The sequence below is a fragment of the Dipodomys merriami genome, unplaced genomic scaffold (genome assembly GCF_024711535.1).
Source record: "Dipodomys merriami isolate MVZ:Mamm:240054 unplaced genomic scaffold, mDipMer1.0.p SCAF_511, whole genome shotgun sequence".
NCBI classification, from domain to species: domain Eukaryota; kingdom Metazoa; phylum Chordata; class Mammalia; order Rodentia; family Heteromyidae; genus Dipodomys; species Dipodomys merriami.
Window position 1 is genome coordinate 591,020 of NW_027206082.1, and position 15,143 is coordinate 606,162.

General features: G+C 41.9%; 1 protein-coding gene across 2 annotated transcripts in view; it reads left to right on the top strand.

Moving 5' to 3' along the window:
- Positions 1–15,143, top strand: part of LOC138810937 (glutamate-rich protein 1-like) — a 55,228-nt gene that overhangs the window by 26,501 nt on the left and 13,584 nt on the right. Inside the window, exon 2 of one of the 2 annotated variants that reach the window (XM_069998341.1) lies at positions 14,402–14,483. The exons of the other annotated variant lie outside the window; for it this stretch is intronic. Coding sequence (XP_069854442.1) covers positions 14,402–14,483 — 82 coding nt within the window. The remainder of the gene's footprint in view (positions 1–14,401; positions 14,484–15,143) is intronic. 2 annotated transcript variants of the gene reach the window in all.

A 15,143-nucleotide genomic window follows, 5' to 3' on the forward strand; every position in this document is an offset into this window, starting at 1 on the left:
AATTCATATGCCTAAGCAAGTTTAGCCTTTTTTTATTTTAGTGAATTGTTTGGATACATATCTCTTAATTTTTATATGAGAAAATTGTTCATCAAGAAAAGTCTATTAAAAAAAAAAGAAAAGAAAAGTCTATAGAAGCCTGGCATCTGCGATTGACAGATTTAACTCTGAGGAAACTTAAAATCTCTATGACAAAGGAAACTATAAACAAATTTGAAAAACAGTGGAATCAAACAGTAAATATTTGCACAGTACATGATATTATAAGTCAATAAGGAAAAAAACCTGTTAACCATTAGAATGAGCCAGACTAAAGTAGGATCAAGTAGGAGCCACTGTGATATTAAATGTATAAGACATCCTTCTATAGTGCTTTATTTTTATGTATTTCACATGAAAATTGAATATATTTTGATAGAAAAAAGAAGTAAATATTGATCCTTTTTTTAAAAAAATCACTTATTGTTTTAAGTCACCTATTATCTCATTGTATTTAGAAATTATCTTTACAGATTTGTTTGCTTTTTCCTGTATCTTTTTCTCCACGCTTCCTTCTTTCTAGAACAAGCTTTTCCACAGCTGTGCTCTTAGTATTTGGGGCTAGACAGTCTGTCCAGCAGGACTTTACTTCTCATTCAGTTGATGCAGAATCACTTTCCAGTTGATGACACACAATGCTGAGTTACCACAGAGAGAGGATTGTGCCAGGCCCAGCATCTGCCCTCAGGGAACAAGGCCTGGCCAGAGTGTAGGAATCTCATTCCTACCGTTCCCTCATTCACTTTGTAAGAAAGGCTCCATTATCTTTAGTAATAACAGTGTTGCCAGTCTATAAATTGGCAGCACCTTGTAATTAGTATCTTAACTAACTATATTTCCATATGATTTTTTTCAGTGCTAATCTCTTGAGTATTTCTGGATGGTGCTGACCTTTTTTACTATTGTGACATATTTTTGAGCCATTTGTAGATACCAAGTATCTTGGTCATCTTGAGTCTCCTGTCTCCATGTCTGCAATTTCAGCAGCAACAAAATAACTCCAAGAGGTACCACTAGTTCTTTACTGTTGCAGTAGACACTTGGGCAGAAGCAGGGCGCTCCTCCTGTATGGGTTTTGTAGTTGAGAAGGCCCTCTGGCTCCAACATCACTATGTCTGTAGGGTGCCTGCCTGTATGTATCGTGCTGAGGGGTGAGCCTGACACGAATGTGGATGCACAAACCAGCCACTTCCCTTCATGGTGGTCACTGCTCTTGGAGAATTGGGAAAGCTATAAGTAAGCCATTCCCTTTTTTAAAATTCTACTTTTGAGCATATCACAAGGGTCCTGGTCAGACTCTCTGGACACTCCAATGTATTCCGTGTTCACCCTCATGCCCATCAAGCTTTCCTTCCCAGGGAATATACATCCCTCCTTCCATTCTGTTTCCTTGATTTTTGCAGTTATAAATTATACCTAATGTCAAAACATTTTAATACAGCATCTATCCATAACTACATACATATTGTTCTGGTTCTGGCCATTCTGCTCCCAACAGTGTAACCACTTGTGATGGAGTAACCCCATACAGCAACCTGGAACTGTGGTAGCATAGGAGACAGTATCCCCTCACCCACACTAACCTTCAGCAGTGAGCACAACAGGCCCTCTGGGATCGGGGCAAAGAGAATTGACCTACACCCCCTCCAGCCTCAAAGAATGTCCAGACACTGAGATAGGACTGCTTGTGACTTTCTTGGCCTCTGAATAGCTTCCAGGCCTGTGTCCCTTTCCTGTGAGGCCATCTGGTCAGTGGTTAGGATTCATTATCTCTGCTTCTGTTACTCCATATCCCTCAGGCCCCTGTGTCTCCCTCAGACCCCTATGCTCCCTCCTGCCATTCACAATTGCTGCTGAATTAGCCCTTCAACCTAGCGCTGTTGCTGCTTAATAAAGGCTTAGTGGTTCTTTTCCACTAGGCCCTGTGACCTCAGCTGAGAGCTCATTTTGGCTTTTTAAGACTCAGTGCATCATCTGTACCCTTCTTGGTAGACTTGCCTCCTTCACTCCTGCCAATCCCACTCTGCACTTTCTGCTTCCAGGGCCTCTCCTTGGGCACCAACCTTATCTAGTTTGGCTCCCCTCCAGCTCCCCGGTGGAACTATCATTTTCCCAAGTCAGCTCTCTTCACCCAACCTCCCTGCAACAAGGATACTCCTTCTCCTGTGTTGTTTGTTTCTCTTCTCCAGGCCTTAGTGTCCTTGTCTACCTAATGGAGCAATAATCCTGAGCTAACAGAGTTGCACATTTTTGGTGCCAGTCAAATGTGCAAATGTGAGCATAGGCAACTCTTCATCTCTGAGGTGCTCTGGCCTAGGGCCTGCTGGTACTACATCCTTGTTCAACATGTGGAAAACTGACTTAAATGATTATTAATATAAATGGCCTCTAAAGCAGGTGTTAGTTCTCTCTCAGCTCATAATCACAAGGATATTGACTGCATTGCTTTGTCTTTGTGTCCAGATTACCAGCAGAGTCACTGACTTGAAGTTATTTGTATGGAAACTGTTGTGTTATGCTTCCAGTAGTCAGCACCAGTGGAAGCGGATGTTGACATTTGGGTTTGGGAAGCATGAACTAAATGCAGTGTTCTTGTATGTTTTTGCTAAGATTCACCCAACCTTTGTGTTCTTTGACAGAATCAGGTTTCATTATAATGCAGACAGTGTTTTAGATCTTCTTGACACTGTCTTGGTCACTGTTGAGCTTTTTAGCTTTGCTGAAGACAGCCTGAGCCATGGCTAAAGTGATCTTAGAGGCTGCTGCACATGGACAGCTCAGTACCCCAACTATTGAACTATTAAGAAGACAGGTTTCTTTTACCAAGTACAGTCAAGTCCAGTGGAGGCTGAGCTGGCCTGGGCCACACTTTTTTTTTTTTTTTTTGGTCAGTCTGGGGCTTGAACTCTGGGCCTGAGTACTGTCCCTCAGCTCTTCAGCTCAAGGCTAGTGCTCTACCACTCAAACTACAGCGCCACTTCCGGTTTTATGGAGTTTTATATAGAGTTTCATGGACTTTCCTACCCAGGCTGGCTTTGAACTGTGATCCTCAGCCTCCTGAGTAGCTAGGATTACAGGCATCAGCCACCGGTGCCTGGCTGGGCCACACTTTTATACATCACACTTGCTCAGGGTCTGGCAGTGATTTGTTCTTACTGTGGTTCTTAATTGTGCTGATGTATTGGTGTGTGGCAGAACGCTGAATTTGCATAAAGCCTGTCTTTTCCCACAGGGAGGTAGCTGTGAGGGAGGCTGCAGAGGAAGACAAACCCTTAGATAACTCATCCTGCAGTTTCTCATCTATCTCCAAAGTGAAATAAATGCTAGGTCTACCTTTTGTAGTTGTATCTTGGCATCTTGTTGACATTCACATCTGATACCAGGATGCTTACTGCAGGATGCTTACTGCTGCAAGCACAACATTGTTTGATGAAAGACAGTGGATCCCGAAATTCAAATGCTTATTTTTAAATAACTTGCCTGTGGATGCTATAGTTCTTATTCTATCTAGAAAAGAATGGGGAATGGAAAGGGAGGAGGGGGGAAAGGACAATTTGTTATGATTGCCACCTATTTTCCTAAATTATAGTTACTTATTCCAAAGCATTGCTGGCAAATATTCATAAGATAGTGTATTTGAGAACTATATGCTAATAAACCTTTACACTATGTTTAGTTTTCATTGAGTGTTACAATAGTAGAATGTTTTATGAGTACTTTTACTAGATCTTGGTTGTTTATTCAACTAACTTATTAATATTTATTCAACTAACAGAACTTCCAGAACTGGGTAAAGAAGGGTAAGTTAAAAAAATAATACACAGATTTCCTAAAGCTAAAGAGAGACACAGGTATGGAAAGATTGTTGTAGAAACTGACATCATAGAAGACAGACCCATTGGAGGCCAGCAGATGCTAAGGAAGCACAGGGAGAACAGACATCATGAGGGAAGAATAACAGCAATGCTGGGTGACTCAAAACCCCTGGCCTTCTCTGAGCCACCATTTGACAACCCTGGGACTGAGTAGATTTTGAGTCAACATTTCAATATGAAAGTTATGCTTTCAGGTCAAAAAGGAATATAGTACTTCTCAATTTCAGAACCTTCCACACATATGACCTCCCTTGGATCTGGGGTCATCATGCTTCTCGGTTTACAGAATTGCTAGTGATTTAAGTCAAGATTCATCCTGTGGAAAGGTGTGGGGAAAATGAGAAAAAGGTGCATCTTGTATACCTTCTGGGTTTGTCATCTACATAATGAAGTTTGAGAGCTGGAAAATTTGCTAAATTCCCTTCTAATTTTAAGATGTGGTAAATTTAGATTTATTTTAATTAATTGTACTATAAAATAATACTAGGAAAGAAGACTACTATAGTTTCAACTGGACATAGGGATGTTTCTCAGTGGTAGAACATTTGCTTCACTGGTTCTCCTCCCAGTATCATAATCAAACTAAACAAAACCAGGAAAGCTGGTGGTAGTGTTCATTTGCCTATAATCCCAGTACCTGGGAGCTTGAGGCAAGAGGGTTGACAGTTTAAGCTTGAGTGTGTGTGTGTCTTTGTGTCTTCGTGTATCTATCTGTTTATGAAAGATAATGTTAGCTGGAAGACCATATTGAATCTTTCTCAGCAATGATGCTGTGATGTTAAAATAACTGACTCAAGGCCAGAAGTCACATGCTTACAACCAGATTAGATGATGATGATGATGATGATGATGATGATGATGATGATGATAATTATTTTCTCAGTAGAATATCTTCCTAGGGAGATTAGAATAAATGAGAGTGAGGAGCTGAACAGAAGCCTGTAACCAAAGCAGACTGGAGGAGTAGATGATAGGCTCAGACCTTCATCCTGCAGGTGCTGTTGGTAGCAATCTGGATGACAGAAGATTCAAGAAGTTATGAGCCTCAGAAGACAGGATCCACAGGCCTCCTTATGTGTTGTCTGTCTCCTAGCAGATACCAGAAGCAAGAAGACACTCAGTAATGATGAGTGCCTCTTGGCACACCTAGAATTCTAAAGGCTTAGAGTGAGTGGCCTCTTGTGCTCCAGGAGTGTCATCTGACCTCAGCTGTTGAGGAAGAGCCTACTCCTGAGACTAACATTTGGTGAAACAGAAAGATTTATGTGTTTGTTCCCAGGCCCGTCCATTCTCTGAGAATACAAGGACATTAATTTAGTTACTGAATTTTGATTTTCATGAAATGTGTACAAAATTTTTTAACACTATCTGTGCTTTATTCTTATAAATTACCCATGAAATATTGGAAGGAAAAAACACTGATATGGGGGAAATATGTGCATTTATGATCTATGTGGACACAGTACTGAAACAGGACTTGTTTATGAGGACTCATGTACTCTGAAATAGGAAAATGGAAGTTTGAGAGCTTCAAATGTAAACTCCACTGCATTAGTTTTCAGTTTTTAAAGTATTCATACTCTATCAGGAAATACTACTGTTAGCCCAGTGCCAGTGGCTCACGCCGGTAATCCTTGCTACTCAGGAGGCTAAGATCTGAGGGTTGTGGTTAGAAGCCAGCCCCCGAAGAAAAGTCTGTGAGACTCTTCAATAACCACCAAAAGCCAGAAGTGGAGCTGTGACTCAAGTGGTAGATCACTATCCTTGGACAAAAAAATAAAAGCTCAGAGCCAGTGTGAAAGTCTTGCATTCAAGCGTCAAGCCTGGCAAAAGAAGGAAAAGGAAAAAGGGAGAGGGAAAGGGAACCAGTTTACAGTGGAAAGGATTTTTCACTCACTCACTGTGTTCTGAGGACCTTACAGTCTACTTCCACCAGATGTCTCCCTTGCCTACCTTGGTTTAGGGTTGTTGGTTTCTAATAATCTTGGGACTCACTTTGTCCTGTTGGTGTAAAAGGACTGACTGTGAGGCCTAGATTAACTCACTGACAGCTCAAGGAATACCAGTTAGACTCAAAGGGACCTAATATTCCTATCCAAAGTCTCACTAATAAATTTAATTGTTAAAGAGTATAACTTTCAGTTTTGAGATTATCAGCATGTAACTGAAAATACATTTAAACCAGTAGGCTTATATGGACCATATATTACTGCCACTTTGGGCTCCAAAGAGAAAATATACAAACTTTTGTTTCTGACAGAGTGCAAGAAGTTGTCGTCTTTGCTACATGTAAAACCCAGGCTCTTTATTGAGAGCCTTGTATGTCAGATGTTGGAAACACAAACTGTTTATAATAAATTCCTTACTCCAGAAGAGCTAGCAGATCAGCACTTAGGAAAAACTATGATTAAGTATATGGGTAATGGGAGTATGAAGAATGGACTTTGAAGAGTTTGGGCTTGAAATTTGATGTGATGCCCAACAGGTAAAGAAACAAGTGGCTAGTGAACAGGAGGAATGACTTGGTTATAAGAGAGAACAAAAAAAGGTCTGATGTGTTTGGGGTTAAACTTTTGTGTACTCATGACTGTAAATTTTCTTGTTCATTAGCTATGGAGCCCAAGTAAAGAGCTGTATTCTGCACATTTACAAAAAAAATAATCTGGACTGGGAAGGTGGCTCAGTGGTAGAGCGCTTGCCTTGCATGCCTGAGGCCCTGGGTTCTATTCCTCAGCACCACATAAGCAAAAAAAAAAAAAAGCCGGAAGTAGCGTTGTGGCTCAAGTGGTAGAGCACTAGCCTTGAGCTGAAGAGCTGAGGGACAGTGCCCAGGCCCAGAGTTCAGGCCCCACGACCGGACCCCCCCCCAAAAAATAATAATCTGTGGCTGAGAAGGTGGCTTAGTGGTAGAGTGCTTGCCTTGCATGCATGAGACCATGGGTTCGATTCCTCAGTACCACATAAGCAGAAAAAGCCAGAAGTGGTGCTGTGGCTCAAGTGGTAGAGCGCTAGCCTTGAGCTGAAGAGCTGAGGGACAGTGCCCAGGCCCCATGACTGACAAAAGTAATAATCACAATAATAATAATAATGTGCATATATGTATAGACATTGCATAAGAGACATGGACTACAGGGTTTTGCTGGACATATTATATAATATGAAAGAAGAAACTAGGGATCTCGATATGGTCTGAATACTATACATTAGTATTAATGTACTGGGTTTTTTTGTTGTTGTTTTTTGGTCAGTCATGGGGCTTGAACTCTGGGCTTGGGCGCTATCCCTGTGCTCTTCAGCTCAAGACAAGCTCTCTACCACTTGAGCCACAGCACCACTTCTGGTTTTCGAGTGGTTTATTGGAGATAAGAGTCTCATGGACTTTCCTGCCTGGGCTGGCTTTGAACCATGAGCCTCAGCTCTCAGCCTCCTGAGTAGCTAGGATGACAGGCATGAGCCACGGGCGCCAGGCTAATGTATTGTTTTTTGAAAGAAATATTCAATCGTGTCTGAGTAGATTAATTAAAAAGTCCTCAAACCAAATAGCATTAAGATATAGTTAGGAAACAAATTGAATTTTCTCCTTGTAGAAATAATTTCTAAGCGCCTGGCTCCCATAGATAATATAGTCAGCAGCCAAATATGTAGGATAGTAACTAGTATCAGACATTACACAAAAATTAGACAATGGGACATAATAGTCAAGTAGTAAGCTTTTTTGGCTTATTTCACATTAATAATTATTTGCCTATGTATATTCCCAAGAACAAGACAAAAAAATTCAGCTTGTTAGTCTAACATCTAGTATAAGGAACATGCTAGGATACACTTTATCCTTGTGTCTGCTGTGGCCCCCGAAGCACTGGAAAAACTAAACCTTACCTGTTTTTCTTCTTGACTAATTGGATCATTGGCAAATCATTCAGCTGCTGGAAGGACTCAGGAATGTCTGCCCTAGGGAGTAGGAGGGAAAGTGCCTCCACCTTTCATCCCAATCAAGACTGCTGACTTGGTGGATACTTCAAACCAGCCTGTGTCAGGTATTGCCCAATGAATCAGTAAGCCTTGGCCTCAGGCCAAGAGCACTGCATGACTGAACCTCTCAAGATCACTGCCTACAGTGGCTCTTCCCACTTCTTGGTTGGGGAACTAAAGCTGGTATTGGAACCTTGGGACCTTACTGCAACTCAGTGTCACTTGTTCTGGTCTGCATGTGAACCCTTCTTTCTCCCTGTTTTTCACACTTTTGACACTGTCCACTTTGAACATTAAATTACCTGGTCACCCTGTGTCTCTCCCTATGGCCAGGCAGATAAGGAAGTATCTGACAGTAATTAACCTTGGGTGATTATAAATGAGTAGAGCTTAGAGTTAAGGGGTGGGGTGGTATGGGCTGGTGGGACAGTGCTATTAGGAGTTAGAAGGTAGATGACTAAGCACTGCGGGGAAAGGTTTAGAAGGGAATTGTAGACATTTAGTGTACTAGCCAGGCTAAGAAGAGACAAAGCTGAAATCCTGACAAGAAAGAGGAGGTGGAGACCATATAACAACCATTTGAGTTTTTCTCTAAGTCACTGAGAAAAAGGTTTTATTTTTTCTTTCTGCTTCTGTTTCTTTTCCTCCTTCCTGTATAGCCAGTCATCCATCCTTCAAAACCCAATTGGGAACTTAACCTCACAGAATGGTGAAAATCATTAGAAGCCTAACAAGGAAGAAATAGTCGCTGAAGTACTTTGAGGCTGGTGAGCTAAGGAATCATGTTAGAATAGAGGGGCGAATGATAGTGAAGAGGGAAAGGTAGGATACCAGAGACAGATAGATACAGAGACAAAGAGATGGAGACAGTTTATATATATATATAGAGAGAGAGAGAGAGACAGACAGACAGACAGACAGAGACAGGGAGAGGGAGAGAGAGTGGGGGGGGGGAAATAGAAAAAAAAATAAAAGGACAAAGGGAGAGAAGAATAGGAAACAAGCTACATCTTGGGAGGCCTGCCAGTAGGTTCAGGTTCTACCAATTGAGGCCAGCCAGGTTTGCAGGCATCAGAAGCCTGAACCATATGACACATTACTTCTATTAAGAAGCTTGAGCTTCTCTGGATTCTTTTGGTGTTCTGGCTTCAGGACACAGCAGTAGCTTTGTGTGGCCATACTCACCATAGGAGATGAGGCCGAGTGAATAAGACTTCCTGGTTTCCTTCTCTGAGGCCTCAGCAAGGGGGGCATTGGTGGTAACAGCAGAGTGATTGAAAAGGACAAAGGAAATTAATCTTTTCTTGACTTCCATATTTCTTCAGTGGAATCTGGGTGCATAATTGCCTCTTAGAAGAAAAGTGCTAGATCTCTAGAATCACAAAACAAGTCCACTGCCAGGCACTGGTGGCTCACACCTATAATCCTAGCTACTCAGGAGACTGAGAGCCGCAGATTACAGTTCAGAGCCAGCCAGAGACTCTTGTCTACAATTAACTTTCAGAAAACCAGAAGTGGCACTGTGGCTCAAGTGGTGGAGTGCTGGCCTTGCGTTTGAAAAAGCTTAGGAAGAGTGCCTGAGTTCAAGCCCCAGGACCCTGTTGGGGGTGGGGGAAAGGTCCACAGTGATCACTACCTAGTTATTAAACTCTTTACTGACAATAACCATTCCTGTGTGTAGCACACCAAGGTTATTGGATAGAGGTTTTGTTTTCCTTACAGTAATAAGCGTGACCAACCAAGTAAAGTGGTAAGACTCAACACACATACGGACCCCAGTCAGCAATGTCCTATCCAGAACTTTGGAGGGGGTGGAAGGAGCTTCTGGCCCAGGAATAATGCCCACCCTCTCAGGAGTCCACATCTGGGTGCAGCTGGGAAAGGATAATGTGAGAAGGGCTAGATTAAAATGGTTGCCCATTAGCCAGATGCCAGTGGCTCACGCTGTAATCCTAGCTACTCAGGAGGCTGAGATCTGAGGATCACGGTTCAAAGCCAGCCCGGGCAGGAAAGTCCGTGAGACTCTTATCTCCAATAAACCACTGGAAAACCAGAAGTGGCACTGTGACTCAAGTGGTAGAGCACTCACCTTGAGCTGAAGAGCTGAGGGACAGCACCCAAGCCCAGAGTTCAAGCCCCACTACTGACCAAAAATTAAAAAAAGGTTGCCCATCATGGCAGTTGTTGGGTATCAGTGTCCCCCATACTGTCCCCATGCTAGCCAAAGCCAGAGAAAGCTGCAGGGCTAAATGAATTCTTTCTGAGACATCTTATCATTGCTGTCTACTATGGTTAAGGAGCATTTAGATATCCTAGTCAAGGTTCTTGTTACACTCCTATAGCCCCTCTGGAGCTATTGCCAGACCCTTAAACAGTGTTGACTATGTATCATCCCTCCACCACTGTAAGTTCAAGAGGAGTAATTCATAGATACCCAACAGAGCCCCAGTCAAGGACATGGAGCATTGTTGGTCCCCATCACTGTATAGGAGATACCCTTGTTTGTCCTGGTCCTGGGTAGCATTCAGTGTCACTCTCATTGTGCATGGATGTGTTCCCTGTTCCAGTACTAAGTAGATCATTCTCACTGTTGAGGGGCTAGGTGCTCTGTCCTAGCCCTAGTTGGTATGGTAGGCACTCATGTCCCTTATCCTGGTCCTGGTGGTATGGTGGGTCACTCTTGTTGTATAAGCCATGTCATCATTTGCCCTGGTCTTAGGTGGTACAGTGGGTCACTCACTGCACAGAGCCATTTCCTCATGTGTCCTGGGCCTAGGTAGCATGGTGGATTATTCTTGATGTGTAGGTCATATCCTTGTTAGTTCTGGTCTTGGGTGACACGGTGGGTCGCTCTTGCTGTACAAGGCCATGCTTTTTGGTTCTAGGCAGCCTGGTAGTTCTTGTCATCCTCTAGGCTATGGTTGTGGACTCCAAGTCAATATTTACTCATCAAGAACTAACTATCATTATATCACTGAGGCAAGCCTTTCTTGAAGAATGGAAATTGAATCTGTAATCTACAATGTAATCTACAAAATGAAGACTTGTTTCAGTTTATTTTATCCTCTTTACTGCTCTGACTTAAAACAGATTTTGTGTATTTGTATATTTGATTATTTTCAACAAATTTCACTTACTCATTAACAAAGAATATCTCAGAAATACTCATCTTGCAAGATGAAAAATGCAACTAGGAAACATGTGTAATGAGTAAGTGTAATTTGCCATTTATGTGTGTGTGAGTAAATTTTGTGGTTTGAACATTGAGCAGTTTTAGTTAGGATTTATAAAAGTTTCTAAAACTTTTTATATTTAAAATGGAGAAAAGTATCACTCTTGAAAACTCTCATGCAAAAATTTTAAATTCTATGAAATAGTATTTCCTTCAAGATAGTAAAGATTTTCTAGTAGATTTTTATGCTGTCAAACAAATTACATATTTTAGTGTATGATTAACTTCACAGGTTCTATCTATGAAGTATAAACATACAAATAGATCCATCAACTACAACAAAACCTTAGGGAAGGACAGTTTATAGCTAAGTATATTTGCAGTCAGAGGCATGGCATGGCATGGTTTGCAGACATCAGGGACAGTGACCAGTGTGGTCCTGTGGAGGCCATCAGTTTTCTCTATGCAGAGCAGTGTGGAGATCTCAGGACAAGGGGTTTATAGAGGGCATTCATTATATGTGCTTCTACTTGATTGGTGAAATTCTATTAGGTGACTAAAGTTTTATATTGTAGACAGACTACAGGTAGGTCTTAGTTAAAAATAGTAAAAATAGATTTTATTCTGTAGATGCTCAGAGTCGGGGAAAGAGCTAAAATCTCTGATTTTACCCAAGTGACTAGGGTTTTACAAGAAGATGGAGGAGGGACTGACCAAGGTACTCAGAGTGGGAGATGAGGAATGGGAAGGTATGGGGCTGTATCGGTGTGGAAACTCCCTCTGCCTGACAGGCCTTCTGAAATAGAAGTTAGGCCCTTACCCTACCATGGTACTGGGAGATGGGCCCATCCTTCATGGTTACAATTCAAAGGACGGGCTCAGACTTGGAGAACAATCCTCAGTCATTTCTAAGGGACAGGAAAAGGGTACATTGGTGAATCCAGCTTTAACAGAGGCTTGAGAGATGAACTTATCACCTTGTGTAGACTGGATAGAGAGTAATTTCTTTTGACAGCAGACCATATCTCGATAGCAACTGAGAAGAGCTCAGGAATGAGTCCTCAGGCAGCAGTCACCATAAAGGGAGATGGGCAGTACTTTGCACAGTTATCCTATGACACTAGAGTAAGTAGAGACACTAGAGTAAGTCCAACTGTATGTTCAGCATGTTGTTTTACTAGAAGATGTGAAAGAATCAAATGGCAGGGGGACCAGCTCTGGATAAACACAAACGGAAAAGGAGGAAATGTACTCATTAGCTTACTCATGGAACTGTAACCCCCCTGTATACTATTTTTACAAAATAGTTTTGGTGTTTTTTTTTTACAAATAAAAAATAAAAAAACAGGAACAAAATCTATTCTCTGAGACTGCTGAGAAGACAACAGTTGGTCTTCCTGGGACAAAGCCAAGGTCTCTTCTCACTGTAGCTACAACTGACAATGCTGATCCACAATTAGCAGACATTTCCAGTCTGTCATTACTTTTAAAAAAAGAAATGTAATACTGACTTTGCCTTCAAGGCCTGTAGTGAAAACAAATATAATGTATTATATATTATATAATGTATTATAATTTCTTTTTGTCTAAGATTAGAGTCCTGCTGACCCACATCCCAGGCCCTCTGGGTACCTTCTGTCCCAGTTGGTCTGAATTGGCCATATGCATTGCCCAGAGCTGGGACAAAGGACTGGAAGTTTGTTATAGCTTTTGACTGAGCAGACTTTACTTGGCTTTGGATATGCTTCCAAAATGATACAGTATTTAACTATGTGGTAGGATGTATTTCTTGATGGATGGAACTGATATCTTTCTAAACCTTACCATTTGACCTGGTCCTGAGTTTTCCACTGGCATCATACAGGGATGATCCTCCTATGGCCTTCTCCCAATCCTGCCAACAATGCCCAGCACAGCAGACTCTGGGCACATATGGCTCTTACACCTGTATTTTAGTTGAATAAAGTAAGATCTAACATTTGGTCTCTATGTCACTGGAACCACACACATATATATCTGTCCCAGTGACTACAACAATGAAAAAGGACAGCACTGACTTGTTGGTTTCAGGACAGAGGAAGACAGAGCTGCATTGAAGTGTGGCAACAAAGTGCAGCAGATGCATCGATGTAAATGTGATGGGCAGGACTATTGGGTTAACTCCCAAGGAGGGACTGTCACTAAGGCATGTAGGGAACAGAAGTTAGCATGGTAATCAGAGAAATGCTCCGCATAGGCCACACAGAGCCAGTGACAGCAGTTGAATGCTTGCACTGGGCCTGAGGACTACAGGACCATTACTATTCTTTGCAGGAGTGCTTCCTGGGGAGGCAGGGAAGGCTGCTAAATCCAGCCATGCTTGGGTCTGGCAAGTCATACAGACATCAGCCATGATGTCAGCATGCATCATTTCCTTCATTGTCAGATATTTATCATGTCCTCTCACCTACAGCATCTGTGCTTTGAAAACTGATTGCTGAGCTTCAGTGCCTATTGCAAAGAGTACTTGGTACTGTTTTACTTTTATAGGACACTGGCTACCCAGGAGGCAAGCCTGTGTGACCTAGTCACTCTGTTTTTAAGGAAACAGAAAAGGATTGTGGAAAATACTTTTGTTGTTATTGGTCATGGGGCTTGAAATCTGGGCCTTCAGCTCAAGGTGAGCACTCTACCACTTGCGCCACAGTGCCATTTCTGGTCTTCTGGTGATTAATTGGAGATAAGAGTCTCATGAGTCTTTCCTGCCTAGGACAGCTTTGAACCAGGATCCTCAGATCTCAGCCTCCTGAGTAGCTAGGATTACAGGTGTGAGCCACCAGTGACCAGCGTGAAAAATATTTTAAAATTATGAATAAAACATTCTCAGGACTAGTGTCTTGTTCAAGTGGTACAGCATCTGTCTAGCAATCACAAAGTTCTGAATTCAAATCTTACTTCCAAAACAGAAAGAAAAAAGAATCTCATTAGACTGTGACATAAGGAAGAACTAGATTAATACTTTCCCTGGTTAACCAGTGACTTTACCATGTGTAATTATTTTGTCCATAATTATTTACATATTCTCAGAAATCTGAAACAAGTAGACACTAGGGTTTTGCCTGTAACATATGCATTACATCTTTGTTTAAGAAACTTACAGTTTAGAAGTGAAAATTATATTGCAGACATTTTAAAAAGTTAACTTTACTACAATCCTTCAACATCTTATATTGGTGATAATTATGATTCTGGTCATTTTCCTAGCATTATCCTCTGCTGCGGCTTTGAAGATACCATAGGGTTGTAACTGTGAGTTACATCAGGGTGTAACACTGGTTACGATGTCCTGACATGCTTTATTCAGGATTGTTTCAATAGGTACAAGAACTACCGCAATGGATCTTCACAGGGGAAGGCAGAGGGGACTCAGTCTAAACGCAGTAAAGGTAGGTGGGGATTTAGAGCCAGGAGAAGGTGCACTGGTGGATGAATCTATAAAAAGATACATTAGAGCTGAGAACCAGTGGCTCATGCCTATAATCCTAGCTGCTAAGGAGGCTGAGATCTGAGGATCATGGTTAGAAGCTAGCCCAGGTAGGAAAATCCAAGATACTCTTATCTCCAATTAACCGTCAAAAAAGTTGGAAGTGAAGCTGTGGCTCCAGTGGTAAGGTGCTAGCTTTGAGCAAAAGAGCTCAGGGACAGGGCCCCACCCAAATTTCAAACCTCCAAGACTGGCACCAGAAACAAACACATTAAGGGAAGGGAGGGGATTCTGGCTAAAGTGACCTGATAGGATTCTTGATTTAGGCAGGGCAAGGGCAAGCGAACAGACGTCCCCTGCAGAGTATGGAGGATGAGGAAATAAGACAGCTATCCAGGATAATCAGTCATGAAGGGAAGAGTTGTGTCTAAACTGGCTTAGCAGAGTTCTTGCTAAGACTGGATTTTAGGACTACGTGCATTAATGTGTGTTCAGGGTCCTGACTGCAGTTTGGTCAAGGTAAGAATCTTAGTCAGTGGACATCTTTCCATCTAGATTTGCATGTGACTAATGTTTAAGGAATGTTTTCTGGTTCAGCAGGTAACAGCAACATAATGAAAAG